Source organism: Syngnathus scovelli, chromosome 2 (genome assembly GCF_024217435.2).
Source record: "Syngnathus scovelli strain Florida chromosome 2, RoL_Ssco_1.2, whole genome shotgun sequence".
In the NCBI taxonomy this organism is placed as follows: Eukaryota; Metazoa; Chordata; class Actinopteri; order Syngnathiformes; family Syngnathidae; genus Syngnathus; species Syngnathus scovelli.
In genome coordinates this window covers 6,745,477-6,760,504 of record NC_090848.1, presented here as the reverse complement: position 1 = coordinate 6,760,504, position 15,028 = coordinate 6,745,477, and the positions used below count along the sequence as shown (strand labels likewise).

The 15,028-nt window shown below is 41.9% G+C and overlaps 1 protein-coding gene and 1 long non-coding RNA gene across 4 annotated transcripts; one reads left to right on the top strand and one right to left on the bottom strand.

The window, feature by feature from the left end:
- The first annotated feature begins 775 nt into the window (after nt 1-775).
- LOC125989299 (FERM domain-containing protein 4B) lies at nt 776-14,756 on the top strand. Of its 3 annotated transcripts, XM_049755510.2 has the most exons (24): nt 778-1,017; nt 4,492-4,557; nt 4,906-5,000; nt 5,100-5,192; nt 6,050-6,134; nt 6,402-6,458; nt 6,555-6,577; nt 7,143-7,226; nt 7,329-7,394; nt 7,656-7,713; nt 7,780-7,866; nt 8,798-8,874; nt 9,003-9,141; nt 9,229-9,370; nt 9,478-9,611; nt 10,073-10,189; nt 10,638-10,866; nt 10,936-10,989; nt 11,079-11,217; nt 11,367-11,534; nt 11,672-12,447; nt 12,884-13,025; nt 13,276-13,401; nt 14,082-14,756. In XM_049755510.2, exons 2-23 carry the CDS (start codon nt 4,492-4,494, stop codon nt 13,397-13,399), a joined length of 2,955 nt encoding a protein of 984 aa, XP_049611467.1. In that variant the 5' UTR covers nt 778-1,017; the 3' UTR covers nt 13,400-13,401; nt 14,082-14,756. The 3 variants fall into 3 exon arrangements, with proteins under 3 accessions (XP_049611469.1, XP_049611467.1, XP_049611468.1); XM_049755512.2 differs by lacking the exon at nt 11,367-11,534 and having other exon boundaries at nt 776-1,017; XM_049755511.2 differs by lacking the exon at nt 13,276-13,401 and having other exon boundaries at nt 781-1,017.
- Nucleotides 1,839-6,916, bottom strand: LOC125989307 (uncharacterized). The gene is made up of 3 exons (XR_007488643.2): nt 6,728-6,916; nt 5,087-5,251; nt 1,839-2,143 (listed from the first exon to the last, which is right to left on the bottom strand). It is a non-coding gene; the product is annotated as an uncharacterized lncRNA (long non-coding RNA).
- Nucleotides 14,757-15,028: the final 272 nt, after the last annotated feature.

The window sequence follows — 15,028 nt, the reverse complement described above, 5'->3', positions numbered from 1 at the left end:
CTTTATTCATCTGCATAACATACTGAGGACAACCTGTTCGAGTTGCGTCAATGGAATAAAGACACAGGATAGCTGTTCAAGAAATTGCCATGGCAACAATATCAATTGATGTCAGAAAACGTTTTGGCGTGGCCATGAGAGCTAGTATGCTTTAAAATAATTAAAGCAAACAAACCTGCTGATAATGGTGTTGATTTATTATCTTAATTGTTTACACTCTGCCGATCATAGTCAGATGAGGTACAATATAGTTGATAAACAATCTGTACAATTAAAATTGGCAATTTAATATATAATACAGGAATGACCAGACATTGTCAGAGATGTATTTGGTAGTAGTTGTAATACTTTGGGTATCATGAGAAACATTTATCAGTAGGCTATGATGCAGTAGAGTTCTATGCGGCTATACACCAAACCACAACGGAGAGTTACCAATGGTAAAATCAATCTCACTCACACTTGTAAATGCACACAATGTGACACATTTTCCGGTGTGTACATAATGAAGAGTCCAGTAGGTGTAAAAGATGGCTGGAGGAAAAAAGCATGATGTATAGGGGCGTGGTGTTCAGAAAAGAAAAGAGTGTACTGTGTGATTGTTTCAGTATAATCCTGAATGATGTCAATGCTCATAATGAGGGATGCTGCGGCACATGCATGAGTGTGCGTTGCTCTTGGGCGCCTCGCCATTCAGTGGGAAGCAGGCCGGCCGGCAGCTGCTGGATGAGGAGGGGGCGAGGGATGGAGGGAGGAAGAGAGGGAGGGAGGGAGGTAGATAGAGGGTGCTGGATGCTATGCTTGTTCACATAATAGCCGGCGGTTGAAGGCGTGGTGCGTGTCTCGATATCAGGCGGCGGCAGCAACAGCAACACACCGGTGGATGAGCATGGACAGCGGCAGTGGGGCGACTCCCTTTCACGGCGAGCGCAACCGGCGAAACCGCTAATCGGGAACGACCGGCATGCGGGCGAGGTTCTACCGTAAATCTACTCTTAAGGATATTTAAACGCAAAGGTAAGAAGCTACATGTTGAGATCATGGAACTGATAGACGCGGCTTCTATACCGGGCTTCGAGGAGACAAAAAGTAGATCTAGGGACGTGCGTGAACCGAGACCGCACCTGAGACATGCGTGTATCTCGGACATGGGTGAAAAAAGGAAGAAAGCGATTATTTGATATATTTTGAGAAAGGAGCACAGGTGGAATCCACCCATAGACTTTTGCACACATGCATTGTTCTCTCAGTGGCCCTGAGGTGGGCCAGTCCCCACACTGGCATCCTGATGGAGGTGGATAAAGCACGTTCTAGGATGGTAAAGAAAGAAAAAAAAAAATGCTCAACTGAGTGTTATTTAATGCAGTCATACCAGCAGTGTGACTTGGCGAATAATAAAAATGGTGGATGATGCTGGATCATTATTTTAGATACTTTGCAGCGCTTATTTAAATACTGAACACTTTACGCCTGATTCAGTTTAGAAAATTGCGCAGCTATTTATGATAATGACTTACAAGTCCTGTATTAATGTGACGCATGCATTTTTATTTGCACGTTTAAAAAGTAGACACGTGCAAGTTAGACATTGACCCACTGGTGTGGAAAACCTCTGTCTGCGTGCATTTAAAGGGGCCTTAAGCAGGACGTCTTGCTTTGGTGGCTGTGTCCCTTGGACAGACATGTCCAACATGTCAAGATTCCATTCATCCCTCCTAGACCCACGCCTTGCTGGAATCATCCACGTTGGACAAGAAGCAGAGCAAAGATGATGCCTGTGGCTCTTTGTCTTCAAATATTTAGACTCCATGCGAAGTTAACAAGAGGTACCTTGAGGGTGGATATGACATCAGTTTTTATTAGGCTTGTTTGAAATACTGACTCATTTGGCCGCAGGGTAAAATCGGCACGCTTCATTGTGACAGTTTTGCTAACGGGAGCAGATTGGGCCGTTACAGTCACTATACTGTATACAGATACAATGAAGATACAGCTGTCTTCTGTCTCTGAGTACGTACTTTTCAGGGTAGGAAGAAGTTAGACAGCATGGTGACCTCATGGAAACCGTGACTCCGCCCCCATTTATTGCATCATGGATCCACATTTTCTCCAATGACATCATCTCGAGCGTCACGTCACTTTCCTGGAACTCACAGGTTTGCAACATGAGGTGATGGCTGATGTTGCTGACATTAGTGGAAAGATGACACAAATAGTTCAGATTTATTCATAATTAACTGTGCAGAGGAGTGTTTCCGTGTCAGGTGTCAAAGGTCCGTTACATGAGCCACCATCCATTGTAGCTGCCTCAAGTAACTTCCATGCGTCCATTTTCTGTAGCATTTGTGCTCGTGAGCCTATCCAAGGTGACTTTGGACATGAGGCGGGGCGCACCCTGAACTGTTCGCCTGTCAAGCCTCGATTTATTTTCTCTGTAATTTTAAGACAGGCATATTACTTTGGGAGCACGTGTTCTCCATTCGGGTGTCGTCAAGAAAACAAACACTCTTTTGTGTAACACCAGCCTTCATCAATATTGTATGAAAAGTGGAAGAGAGATGAGACAGGCTGCTGTCTGGACAGGCCAGGTTAAATTTTCCTGCTTGCTTTTTTTATTTAATTTTCAAATTCTATTCATCTTCAGCCATCATGTAGTGTCATCTTTTTGAGCTGTGAAGTTTACAGGTAACATGTCCTCTTGGACAAGCGTTTTCAAATGGTTTTGTCCAAGGGACCACCATTACAACCAAGAAGCAACTGGGGGACCACTGCTTTAGCGGAATATTATTATATTTTGCACCGATGGATGATAGAGCTATACAGGCTATTTATTCACTTCTATATGCCTATTTTGGGAATCTCAGCTACATTTGACATCATTTGGATGGGTAAATGATTCACAAAATTAGCTGGAAAATAAATCAATTCCAAATAATGAATCAATTTTATTTAAAAAAAAATGTACAATTATTTTCCATTTCCAATCTCGCGGACCACCTGCAATACCGCCACCGACCGCTAGAAGGCCGCGGACCACCGGTTGACAATACCTGCTCTGGGGCCTTGCAGGCTTTTATTAAAACTGAATAGGTTGTCGTCTGCATTGCGTCCATCGATATTGGGGAAAAGTCTTAAATGAAGATAACTACGAATCGGAGCTGGTATCATTATGTATTGATGATTGATTTAAATCCCAACCGACACCAGACTTGTGTCTGAACCAGATTGATATGAAATCTCGCCTTGATGCTGCCACTGAGGGTGAGTCTGGGTCGTACCATCAGATATAAATAGCATCACTGCAAATGCTCATGGACCAACTGTGCAAATCTTTTAAAGTCCTACTCCTTCTCTTTTTATACACATGCTTTTGATTCTCCAACTGCTCAAGATAAGTAGTACGTGCACATTTCTAGAGTCTTTTTTTTCCCATTAAAAGAAAAAAATTGACTGCAGTATTTAGCGTCCAGACAGGAGTATTACATGTTAAATTCAGAGAGAAATGATAAATCCTACCACTGTCACATCTTAATAATTCAATGTGATTAAACTGCAGATATAGTCCAAATTAGTTTGATTTATTGGTTTATCACACAGTTTTTAATTGAAATGGAAAGAGAGAATTCTGCAGATGATATTATTCTGAAGCTACAACGAAACTGTGGTCAGGAGTCTGACCTGTCTAGGCCTCATTAAGTCGGCTGCCGAACTCAAGTGTAGTGGCCACTAAGCCGTTGCAAAGCCAGAAGCTTGCATGCAGAGCTTGCGGCGTTTTCTCTGAGTTCCACTAGAAGAGCGCAATGAAGTGATGAGTCAGGAATGCATCTGCTCCTGTGCTCTCCCTGGAGAGCTTTACCAGGTATGAGAGTCGCTCGCTTTTCTATGATAAGGTGATCAGCCTAATTCTGTCAGATAAAGGGACTATCAGATCCACGAAAGCTATTTGGGACGTTGGCCTAGTGAAAGTATCATTTGAACTGTGAATCAGCACTGACAGCACAGTGCTATTTATTGTAACACGGCATTGCAAGGAAAATAATCCCAATGGCGCAAATGCCATTTATTTGAATTTAGAACATGTGCAGTTTAGTCACAATTGTACAAGTTGTTGGCTGTGCAGGTTGGAAAAGTTTGCAGAAACGTTTGCTTGTTTAAATATATTTATTCAATCAACGATTAAGTAGACTGATGTGAAATGCCCGAATGTGAAGTAAACCAAATCCTACTCCAGGTTATTATGGCAACAAATCTTTCGGACAATGGTTTCATTGTCATTCATGACCTTAGTGTTTCTTTAAGAAGGATCGCTGCATTTACCGCCTGGGTATTAGTTTGCTATGGCAACTCGGATGTGAAATACTTGAGTCACACTCGTGTCTGTTTTGTGATTTCAACATACAGTATTTCCGTCCCGGCTTTTATTAAAAATGATGCCTGTGGGGTTGTGATGTCGAAAAGCATGCTACAATTTCCTATTTTGTGTCCCTGTAGATGACCGAGGGCAGATTGTGTCAAGTGCAGCTGTTGGATGACAGGAAGCTGGAGCTGCTGGTTCAGGTACCAATGACGTGGAGATAGTCAATATTTGTATAATAACTGAGAAGCCTCACTGTGCAATCTGAGAGGAGCCGCTCCAGGTCAACCATGTGTGGAGAAATTCACACCCGACTGTGCGCAAACCCTCAGCGCACCTCACATGGGCTGTATTTCACTGAGTTAAAATCATTTTAACTGCCTCGGTCGAAAATGTTTGGTGGACAACACAGCAGGAGTTAGTGAATAATTCACATCGGCTGCTGCGACAATTTACGGTAGCTTGCATGTCAGTCTCCTTTATGAGGGAATGAGGCGAGCAGATTTCACTTTTGGAAGCTGACATTGAATGTGAAAAATCTCCTTCCACAGCCAAAGCTGCTGTCCTATGAACTTGTCGACCTGGTTTCCTCCCATTTCAATCTTAAAGAGAAGGAATTCTTCGGCCTTGCGTTTTTCACTGACAAGTATGTAAACTGTTGTCCTGTGGTCTGAATATCTATTGCTGGTGATTCTTAAGAGACAGTAGATGTGTTGACTGCGGCACACTCACTTGCTTTTTCCAGTGGTCAGTGTAAGTGGCTACAGATGGACCGCAGAGTTCTTGATCATGACTTTTCCAAGAGGCACGGCTCCATTGCCCTCAACTTTCTCGTCAGGTAATAAGAATCTTTCACGTGTAGGGCTCAAGTTCTCCAGCAGGGCGCAGTCCTGTATGCTGAAGAAAATAAAAATACACTTGCCTTAGGCTATTCTCAGTTTATGAACCAGTTTGTGTTTTAAGAACATGTTGCGACGCAGCACAATTTATAATGCTACTGTTTTATATACAAAAAGAAGAAGACGGACTTTTTTTGTGCAAAATATAGTTGTCTCGAGACAAAACGCAATTTTAGCTAGAGTGATTCCTAAATTATTAAAAATACCAAATAGCTTGTTAAATGCCCTTTTACCATTTTCCCTTCCTCTTGTTGACCAATACAGGTCAATTTTAACAAATAGAATTGGTCAGGGTTTTGTTGTTGTGTGTTGTGTGTCTCTCAACATACACACAACCCAGTTACTGAAACCTTTTTAGCCATTTGGATGAAAAAGATAAAGAAAAAGAGCTGTATAAACTCAGCAAAAAGGCATCATCAAGATAATTGCCCTGACCATGGGGTAAAAAAAAAAAAGTAATAACTTTTTCAGTCCTAATGAATGGGAACATACCAATATACTTTTTAGCAATGCTCTTAACCAGTAAGCATAGCAGCTAACAAGAACTAGAATAATAATGGAGCTAAAAACATTACCATTATTTGCAACCCAGTGACTCGCAAATGTTTGTGTGACATTAAAATTAAGTTAACATTTAAAGAAAATTATAATAAATTACTATATTATTATGGATTTATTCTAAATTCATGACGGACTACATTACATGTCATAGAGCTCCATATTATATTCTGTATGCAGTTAAGTAAATAAATACCTTGAACTTGAAAGAAAGTACATGTGCGTTTATCTTTGACAGATTCTATGTGGAAAACATAACGCAGCTCAAGGACATCATAACGGTGGAGTTATTCTTCCTTAATGCAAAATCTGCTGTCTACAACGTAAGTGTTTTGGGATTCTTTTCTTTTTCTTGTTGTAGGAAATAAGAATAAAGACTTGGCTGAAGCCTCCTGATGAGTCATTTGCCAGTAAACCCTGATCACACCTTTTCGCACTTTGCACTCGGTTAGAAGGAATATGTGTGAGAAAGCAGAAAAAAACGCAGGTTTATTCTGAGAACATTCTGATCTTCGGGTTGATGCTAAAAATGTTTAAGTGTGGAACACTGTGTGCAATGTGTTGATCTAAAATCCTTCTTTGTCTCACAGGGGATTATAGAAGTTGAGAGTGAGAATGTCTTTAAGTTGGCAGCCAATGCTTTGCAGGTTGGTACCTTTATTACTCTTAAACCAAAATGCAATTATTTAAAGTAAAGCCAAAGCCTAACAGGATGTTCTTTTTTTTATGTATTTATTTCCCAGGAGTCAAAAGGAGACTACACAAGGTGAGAGCTTGTTATTTTCAGATGGCTGATAACTATTAACCGACAGTCGGATAAGTTATTGGTGATCTTTCGGGGAAAATATTCAATAGGTCACTTGTTTCTCAAGAGTGAGGACAATGACAATCAATAGCAACGTAATGTGAGGCTTACCGTAGTGCACGGAGAAGCTAGCACTCGTCTACTAATGAATCTCATGGTGCTGACAGAGCTTGACATGCCAGGAGAGAGGAGCGAACAGCGAAAGTCCACCAACTAAACGTGCGTGTGAAATTAGATACAGTTGCACAATATGACGAGATCCAAACCAAGCGTATCAAAACATTCTGGCTCAACAAAAAGGATAATAATTATGAGTTGAATGAATCAATAGCTGTGTAGAAATGCATGTCATACTGAAAGGCGTGAAGAAAAATATTACAAATAAACCATACTTAATATAATACCCCAAAGCCCTTTTGACTGTTTTATATATGTACTGCAAGCTGAAGTTTTGAAAAAAAAAATGTTGTTGCTTGTCTGTCGTTTTGAGAATTCTGATTCATTTCCCACCTCTTTTCCTCCCCAGTGATGAAGCCACTCGAGCCGACTTAAAGAAACTGCCCGCTCTTCCCACTAAAGTCCTTAAGGAGCACCCATCGCTTGCATACTGGTATGTTTCTAGGCCAGCCTGGATTGTTATTAATATATGTATATATGTATTCCAAATTCAGCTGAGATACATTTTCTCTCACTTTATTTTTTGCAAATGCAGTGAGGAACGAGTCATCGACTATTATAAACAGCTAAAAGGAATCTCCAGAGGGCAGGCCATTGTACAGTAAGTGTTGAAGTTAAAATAAAATATCGATTTGTTGAGACGCTTTCGACGATAATTAATGTCAGGTCATTAATCTCTCCTCCACCGATGCTTCCTTTTCACTTTGTCTTGCCGGAATCCCTTTCCCTCCCATCAGCTGGTAGAAATCAATCAATATGTGCAGTCCAGCGAATAACGCAGACTCACCACATCAAATGCCCTAGAATTCCTCTTTTGCATTTTTAAAGCATCTTCTGGTTTTAAAAACGCTTTTAATTGTAGGTATCTGACGCTTGTGGAATCCTTGCCCACATATGGTGTCCACTATTACGAAGTGAAGGTAGGCTTTCAGTTCTGTTTGCCGCCTTTGCCTTGAGAACTGAAAACTTCTTTTTCGTCCTTACAGGATAAACAAGGGATGCCATGGTGGCTTGGGATCAGCTATAAAGGCATTGGCCAGTATGATCTACAAGATAAGCTGAAACCTAGAAAGGTAAATATCATTTTACCGTCGTGGCTTTAAATCGGCTCGTCTGCAGGCATGACATCACAGGACGCTGTAGGCTGAGTCATCATTTTTTATTCCAATTAATTTAAGGGGAAGACGTTTTTATTGCGAAAATTCATTTATGTAAAGTGCTTCTTTATTGGAACTCATGCGCGTGAGCCATTTTAACTTGCCAAGCGATAGAGACACCCTTGTGACTGAATAAGACGTTTGTCATGTGCAGCCAGGGCCAATAAGAAGCGGGAATATGATGTGAAATGTGTCACATGAAGACAAGACATTCTGCTGGATTGCACACGATGATGTTGTTCTACTTTGACAGCTGTATTGTGCAAGCGTCTGCCTGGCTGTCTAGTGGTGGGGGGAGGGGGGGGGGGGGGGGTGAAGGGCGGGGAGTGCTGCCAATGTGAGAAAAAAAAGAGGGATGGCTTTGGGCGGTGACATGCGTGAGAATACCTGAGGAGGCAAGTCAGGCACGGACATGGCACGTTTGTATTGACACTGAAGCCCGAGAGGATTTCGTTACTGCAAAATAGAATCTGAAGTCAAAGACTATTTGTGGTGGTAAGAAGTCGATTTTCCATTATTTTTGTACTCATATAATATGAAGCTATGAGTAGATATTATATTCGATTATTTGTCGGCACCTCCTGCTGTCAACATTTTAGTGTCTCATTCATCAGTGGACGAGACGGGCAGTTAGTCACAATTGACTCGAAATCACGCCGGTGTCACGGAGCACCTGGCTGATGAGACACGGAACATGGCGCGATGAGTATGATTGTGGAACGTGAGAGAGTCTCGTTCCTTCTGAACACCTGCATTGCTGCCGTCCTGATACACCAGACTCCAATGGTCACACTATGAGTGATGATTATTTTCTCTCTGCTATTTTTTTTTCCATTGCGACTGCCAGCTTTATCAGTGGAAACAACTGGAAAATTTGTACTTCAGGGAGAAAAAATTTGCAGTGGAGGTTAATGATCCACACAGGTGAGCCCTTGTCATGATTTATTAAAATTATTTTTTTTGGGGGGGGGGATTATCATTTCTTTTTCAAGAGATTATCCAACTCTATCAAATATCCGAAATAAGCCACAGTTCACCACTTAATCTTTCAGGAGAGCAGTAACCAAGCGCACCTTTGGACAAACTGGCCTCCTCATCCACACTTGGTATGCGAGCCACTCTTTGATCAAAACTATTTGGGTCATGGCTATTAGCCAACATCAATTCTACTTGGACAGAAAGCAGAGCAAAGTGAGTTTCAGAGTTACAATGCGGTCCACAGTGTCAAAATTAAAAGAGACCCACGCAATAACTTTTGATACACCCCCATTCTGTCAGGCGAAAGTGGGAGCCTCCAAAAGCTTGGAGGAAATCGCTATGGATCTCACCGAGCATGCGGGGGCAAAGATGAACAAACTCGGAGAGTCGGTCCTGAAAAATAACTTGATTACCGCCAGCAATGGCAGCCTGGTATCGACAGGTTTGTTGCACTTCCAGATCAAGCAAATGTCATGCTTTTAAAAGATGAACAGATTGTGTGAGTAAAAAAAACAGTGCAACTATTTTAATTCATCGAATTTGGAACAGGTTCTGCAGACTCCGAAATGAGTGAGGAGCAGAAGAAAGAGAAACTCTCTGAGCTGAGAAAGAAAGAGCAGGACATACAAGATATCTTGACCAAAAAAACAAAGGAACTCAAGAAAATTTGTCTTCGGGAAGCGGTGAGCTATTCTGTCCTTATTTCTCAACTTTTTTATTTTAACTTCTGTTCTTGTATCAATGAGCAGCATTATGCTTATTATAATATTAGAGAATATTTAACACCACCGGGTAAGTGGTTGGGTTATGTTGTAGCAATGACAGACCCTACTTTATTACGAATTAGTGTATCATTCTTTTGGAGAAAAAAAAAAATGAAGGTCAAAATATGCTTCAGCAGTGATCCTATTGTTCACTCATTGATTTTGTGGTTCCATTCACATGCCCCCTATGTATGGCTTAGGTGTCTAAAACATTATTGTCACATGAAAATCCCATTGAATGCACTTGGCGTCACATTTTTAATGAACGGCCTTCGCTGGGTGTTTTCTGTCTCCTGAGGCCACCCACCGTATTTAATTAAACTGCTGTGTGATAGATTGTTTCTGCTACAGTTTCCATTTGAAGTATTTGTTGTTCTCAGGAGCTTACTGGAAAGCTGCCAAAGGAGTACCCCTTGTTATCAGACGAACGACCACCACAGGTTAGACGGCGAGTTGGCACTGCTTTCAAGTTGGATGACCTTTTTCCATACAATGAGGTCTGTGTTTCACTTGTACACTTTAATTATACATCTTTAATGTTTGCCTATTAATTATCACTTGATCTGATTTTTCATTACATACTATGGTAATTTGGTGTGAATGACAATCGCAGACTGTAAACTTTTCTTTAAAAAATAAAAAAGTTACATTTGTAACTGAAGCGATTCAATATAAAAGCGAAGTCTGTGACAAACAATACAGGGTCAGCAACCATTTATAAAGTTGTTTTCTTCTTATTCGGTCTCATTAACACGGTCACATGCTGAAGATATTACAATCCTCTGTTGACCAATCAACAATGTGTGTAGCTTACCCCAATAAAAATGAAACAGAAGCTCAGCAAAAACACACAATGTGTTGAAGAGACCCTTAACAATGGAAAAGCAGAAAAAGACAGAAATGACTAGGAAAAACTTTTAACACGTTTTGCTGCTTGCGCTTCAGGATCCTTTCCTAAGAAATCTGGAGAGCAGATTTGCCCTCCAGCAGAAGATCGTGGAGGCAGCTAAAAAGCTGGCCAATGAAGCAGAATTGTGTAAGACAGTCAAGAAGAAAAGAAGGAGAAACTGTTTGGATGCCATGCACAAACTTCAGCAGATTGAGAATGAGATGAACCATTATCGAATCAAGAAGGGGAAAAGACCCACCCAGCGAGCCTCAGTAATCATTGCAGGTTTGTATTAAGCAGAAGGAACTGTCGCGACTATGCCCACTATTCACAATAAGCCTTCTCCTCATCCAGATGAACTCATGCGATCAGACTGTAGCTCCTTGTCCAGTCTCCCGTTGGAGGATGGTAAGCTTGGCAAAGCATCTTTACGAAGTATACTGCAGTAATGCCGTGTTCAGATCATGATTTCCAGGCCGTCCTATTTTTGTATTCAGATGACTCGGATAGCGCCAGTCAGCGACCTCGATCGCAGTCTGTGCAAGACTCACCTCCATTCAGTCCGTTACGCTCCCTGGGGGCTGAATATGATGTAGAGAAGCAAACATCTCCAAGGGAAATTAACCATAACAAAAGGTGAGGCTTAATCTCACCTGCTGAGCCGTTTTTGCAACACACACTTTTAACATGTATTGCTTTGTTGTGTTTGAGGCCTTCTTCTGTTGCCCACATATCATTCCTGCCTTTCTTTTTTAACCATCACCCTCAATGTCACAACCCTTTAGATTAGTTTATGAAGGCCAAGAGGCTTCCCTCCACTACCACAATCCACGAGAGGCTTCCTCCACCCACAGTAGCCCTTATAAAACCCTCCCTAGACCTCCCAGAGACCCCCGCAGCATGCCCCCCACACCCGCAATGACCCGCAATGCCTACAGCAGCAGTCAGCTCAGGTGTGCTCATAGCTTCCCAACACTGTGATCGCTCAATGTGCCGCAAATTTAAGTTGTCATCCAAAATCTTGGTGCATGTACCAATGCATCAACATTGCGTAATGAGTGTAATGCGGCAAGCTGTGTCCTCTTTCCAGGTGCGAGGGCTTCCCTCATGGTTTCAGGGCTCGCAGTGGAAGTCTGGAATCACAGCCCCAGCTAAGAAAAGACGCAGACGCAGAGAAGCCAGTTTTCACTTTGTCACCAGCTCATCGCAGCAACAGTACAGAGGTGTTGGAGGATTGCTCTTCCTACACCAGCCAGTCCAGTCTGGATTTCTGCGGGCCTGCCACTTGCCACTACAGTACATTAGATTCCAGGACCTCCACCATGCATCGTCTGCATCGCAACGTGGAAGTGTATGGAAATACAGGGAGCATGCCCAACCTGGTGCAGCACCATTCCGGTTGTAGTTACGCCTGTGAGACCTCAGCACATTATCCACCCAGTGCCTACTACGTCTCCGGCTGCCCGTGTCCAGACATGGAGCCTTACGCTAACGGTGCCTACGTGTACGAGGATGACGTAGAAGGCCACTACAACGTCAACCCCTCGTATCAAATGAACGGCTATCACGGACATGACAGATTTAGGCATTATGGCTCTGACCGAAGTGACGGCCTATCCCAGAATCCCTACGCGACGGTGAGGCCGCCGCGGAACAGGGAGGGACCCAGAAATGAACTTTTGGCCAAGAACATGCAAAAGGCGATGGTAGCAGAACATCTGAGAGGGTGGTACCATCGGAACCGTAACTCCAGGGAAGGAGAGAGGGCGGGATACGACTTTGACTGTGGCTCTCAGCTCAGCCTGGGCTACCAGACCATGCCGGCGGCCTTCAGCCACTCCAGCAGAACGACGTCTTTCTCATCTGGTGAGATCTTTTGTTTCCATAAGTGAACCCCTTTCCTCAAACTGTGTCACGGCCATGGAGGGTCATTTTAAAAACATAGTAAAGATAATGAATTTGATTAATTAATCTCATTAAACCTCTTGCGTCACAATTTAGACCTGCTTTCTCTCGTCTAAAGTGCTGTCCAATTTTAGCCACCAAATTGTCAGGTGAGCAAGAGGCCATGCAGAAGAAAACACCCTCAATTTGCCAGAACGTCCAGCATGGCATAATACTGTTTGTTAAATTCTATAACTGGGCCTGTGCTGGCACGAAAATTATGACGTGTCAGTTTCACAAAATGTCTTAAGATTGATGTCAAGTACTTTTTCATCCATCATAGTCATTAAAAAAAAATCAGTGCAAAGAAATGAAAGCAAGTTACATAAGAGTGCACTTGATTTGGGCACATTTGCAGTGTCATCAGTGGAAAGTGCAGGGAACTGGCGCAACCAGCTGGCAGTCGGCCTGAGTGACTACGACACACCCAACACGCCTCAATACTCTCAACATGCAGTTCCAGCGTCACCATATAATCGCAGCCCCTCACGCAACAACAGGTGAGTGTTCTTTTTACGCTTTTGACTTCATTGAGGAAGTGAAACTACATCAGGGAAAAAAATTAAAGTCAAAAAGTTTCATCCAAAGTGAATAATTTCTTTCTCCTCAAAGAGCTTTGATCCCGTCGACCTCTTATAGGAAAATTGAACGATTGAAGAGTTGATATACAGTACAATGAAATCACTGTTGCCCCCCCCCCCCCCCCCCCCCCTTCAGTTTTTGACTTACTATTAATGCTCATGTGCGCAGATGTTCTCCAGAAAACAAAGTATCGGGCTCTGACACAAAGCCTAATAAATGTGATTCAGTTGAGGTGGTTGACACTGAGGCCGTTAAAAAGGATGAAGCTTCAGACAACCACTCTAGCACTTAAGGGTGAGACCAAGCAGGTGGCTGTATGTCGTGTTGCCACATGTGTCCATTTTCCCATCTTCATCAGCGTGCTCATGTTAGGAAACCATCGTCCTTTTTGTGTTGTGGTTGGATTTTAACACCCTTAGAGCAGTGGGTTTTTTTTTTTTGTATTTCACAATCTTTGCATTCATGCTTCCCTCTGTGGTATTTTTTTTAAGTGTAAATATGAATTGTGGATATTTAAACTTCCCAGTAGCAATTAAAGTTGAAGTAATGGAACAGAACAGGTTTCCTCATCAGGTGACACATTTCCATGGCCATTTGTTGCCAGGTCCTAGGCTTATGAACAAATGAAATAAAATCCATGTCAGAAACGCCCACAGGATATTTAAATAAAAATAAACTGTGAGCAATATAAGGACAAATAACACAGCACAACAATATAACATAAAATATCAATTATACACATGAATTGCACCATTGGTTCTGTTCATTGCTCTCCAGCTACCTCCAGGAAAGTTTTTAGCGGATTTTTATTTGGGTCACCACGGAGTTGCTTTGTATTCAGAGTTGTCACGTGACCACTCTAGTATTGTCCCCTGCTTTTATCATCAGCTTCTTTATTTTCATTCATTTGGTCATACGTCAAGGTCAGTCTCTATTAGGTGAATATGTGAATTAATTTCAGTGTGTTCTTTCAGATTTTACCTGGGCAGCAACTACAGAAGCATCCACTGAGGACAATAAAGCCACATTTTTGTACGTAGTAATATACAAAAAAGATTGCATGAAGGGGATGAAGTTGAAACAGGCTTTCCCAACTACGACTAACCTCTGAGCCCAGGGTGCCTTTGATTGGGTGAATTGTAGAGAGAGAAAGGCAAAATAGCCTGTCTCAAATTTTCAAAAGTCTTGCACAACCCCACCGACTTGTACTTGAGGTATAAACAACTAACATAAACTAGCTGCTGTCTTATGGCGGGAGAGAGAAAAATAAAAAACACGTTTCATAAAAACAGTCTTAACTGGATGATCCAAATTGTGAATGTGATACTTAATGTGATCGTTCATTAGGACATAACCATGTAGAATTTCCTTTCCTTCTGTTCTTCGAACCTGGAATCTGAATGTACGTATGTTAACAGTGTTAACAGTTTGTCATTTGTCAGTTAGTGCCGTGATGTGATTTAACATTCATGTGGAAGAAATCAGTTTTGATAACAACTTTGATAAGAACCAGACCACTGCCATAAAAAACAACATTTGTTTTCTCACACATTTGTACAGTCTGTGTGTAGTTCTAAGTATCTTGTGAGGTGTCATGATGAAATGTTTTCCACTGCGAAGGATTAATAAATACTCGTGTGACTCATAAATGGCTGCTGTCACTTTGTGAACCGCTGTTGCTTAACACCTATTTCACTAGTGCTTCTTAAGTAAATCGATATTTACAATTAAAGAAGGAAACGTTGGCATTTGTGAAAATTAATCGACTTTGAATTATGGTCTGATGGAAGATGGAGTGAATCGTTTTGTCACATCATAAACGCCATGCTACTGTTGTAGCGCCATCAGGCTTGAGAAAATTGTCCACCTGCTGCTGTCAGTCTCGCCCTTTTCATTTGCCCGAAGCAACTGTCATCCCAAA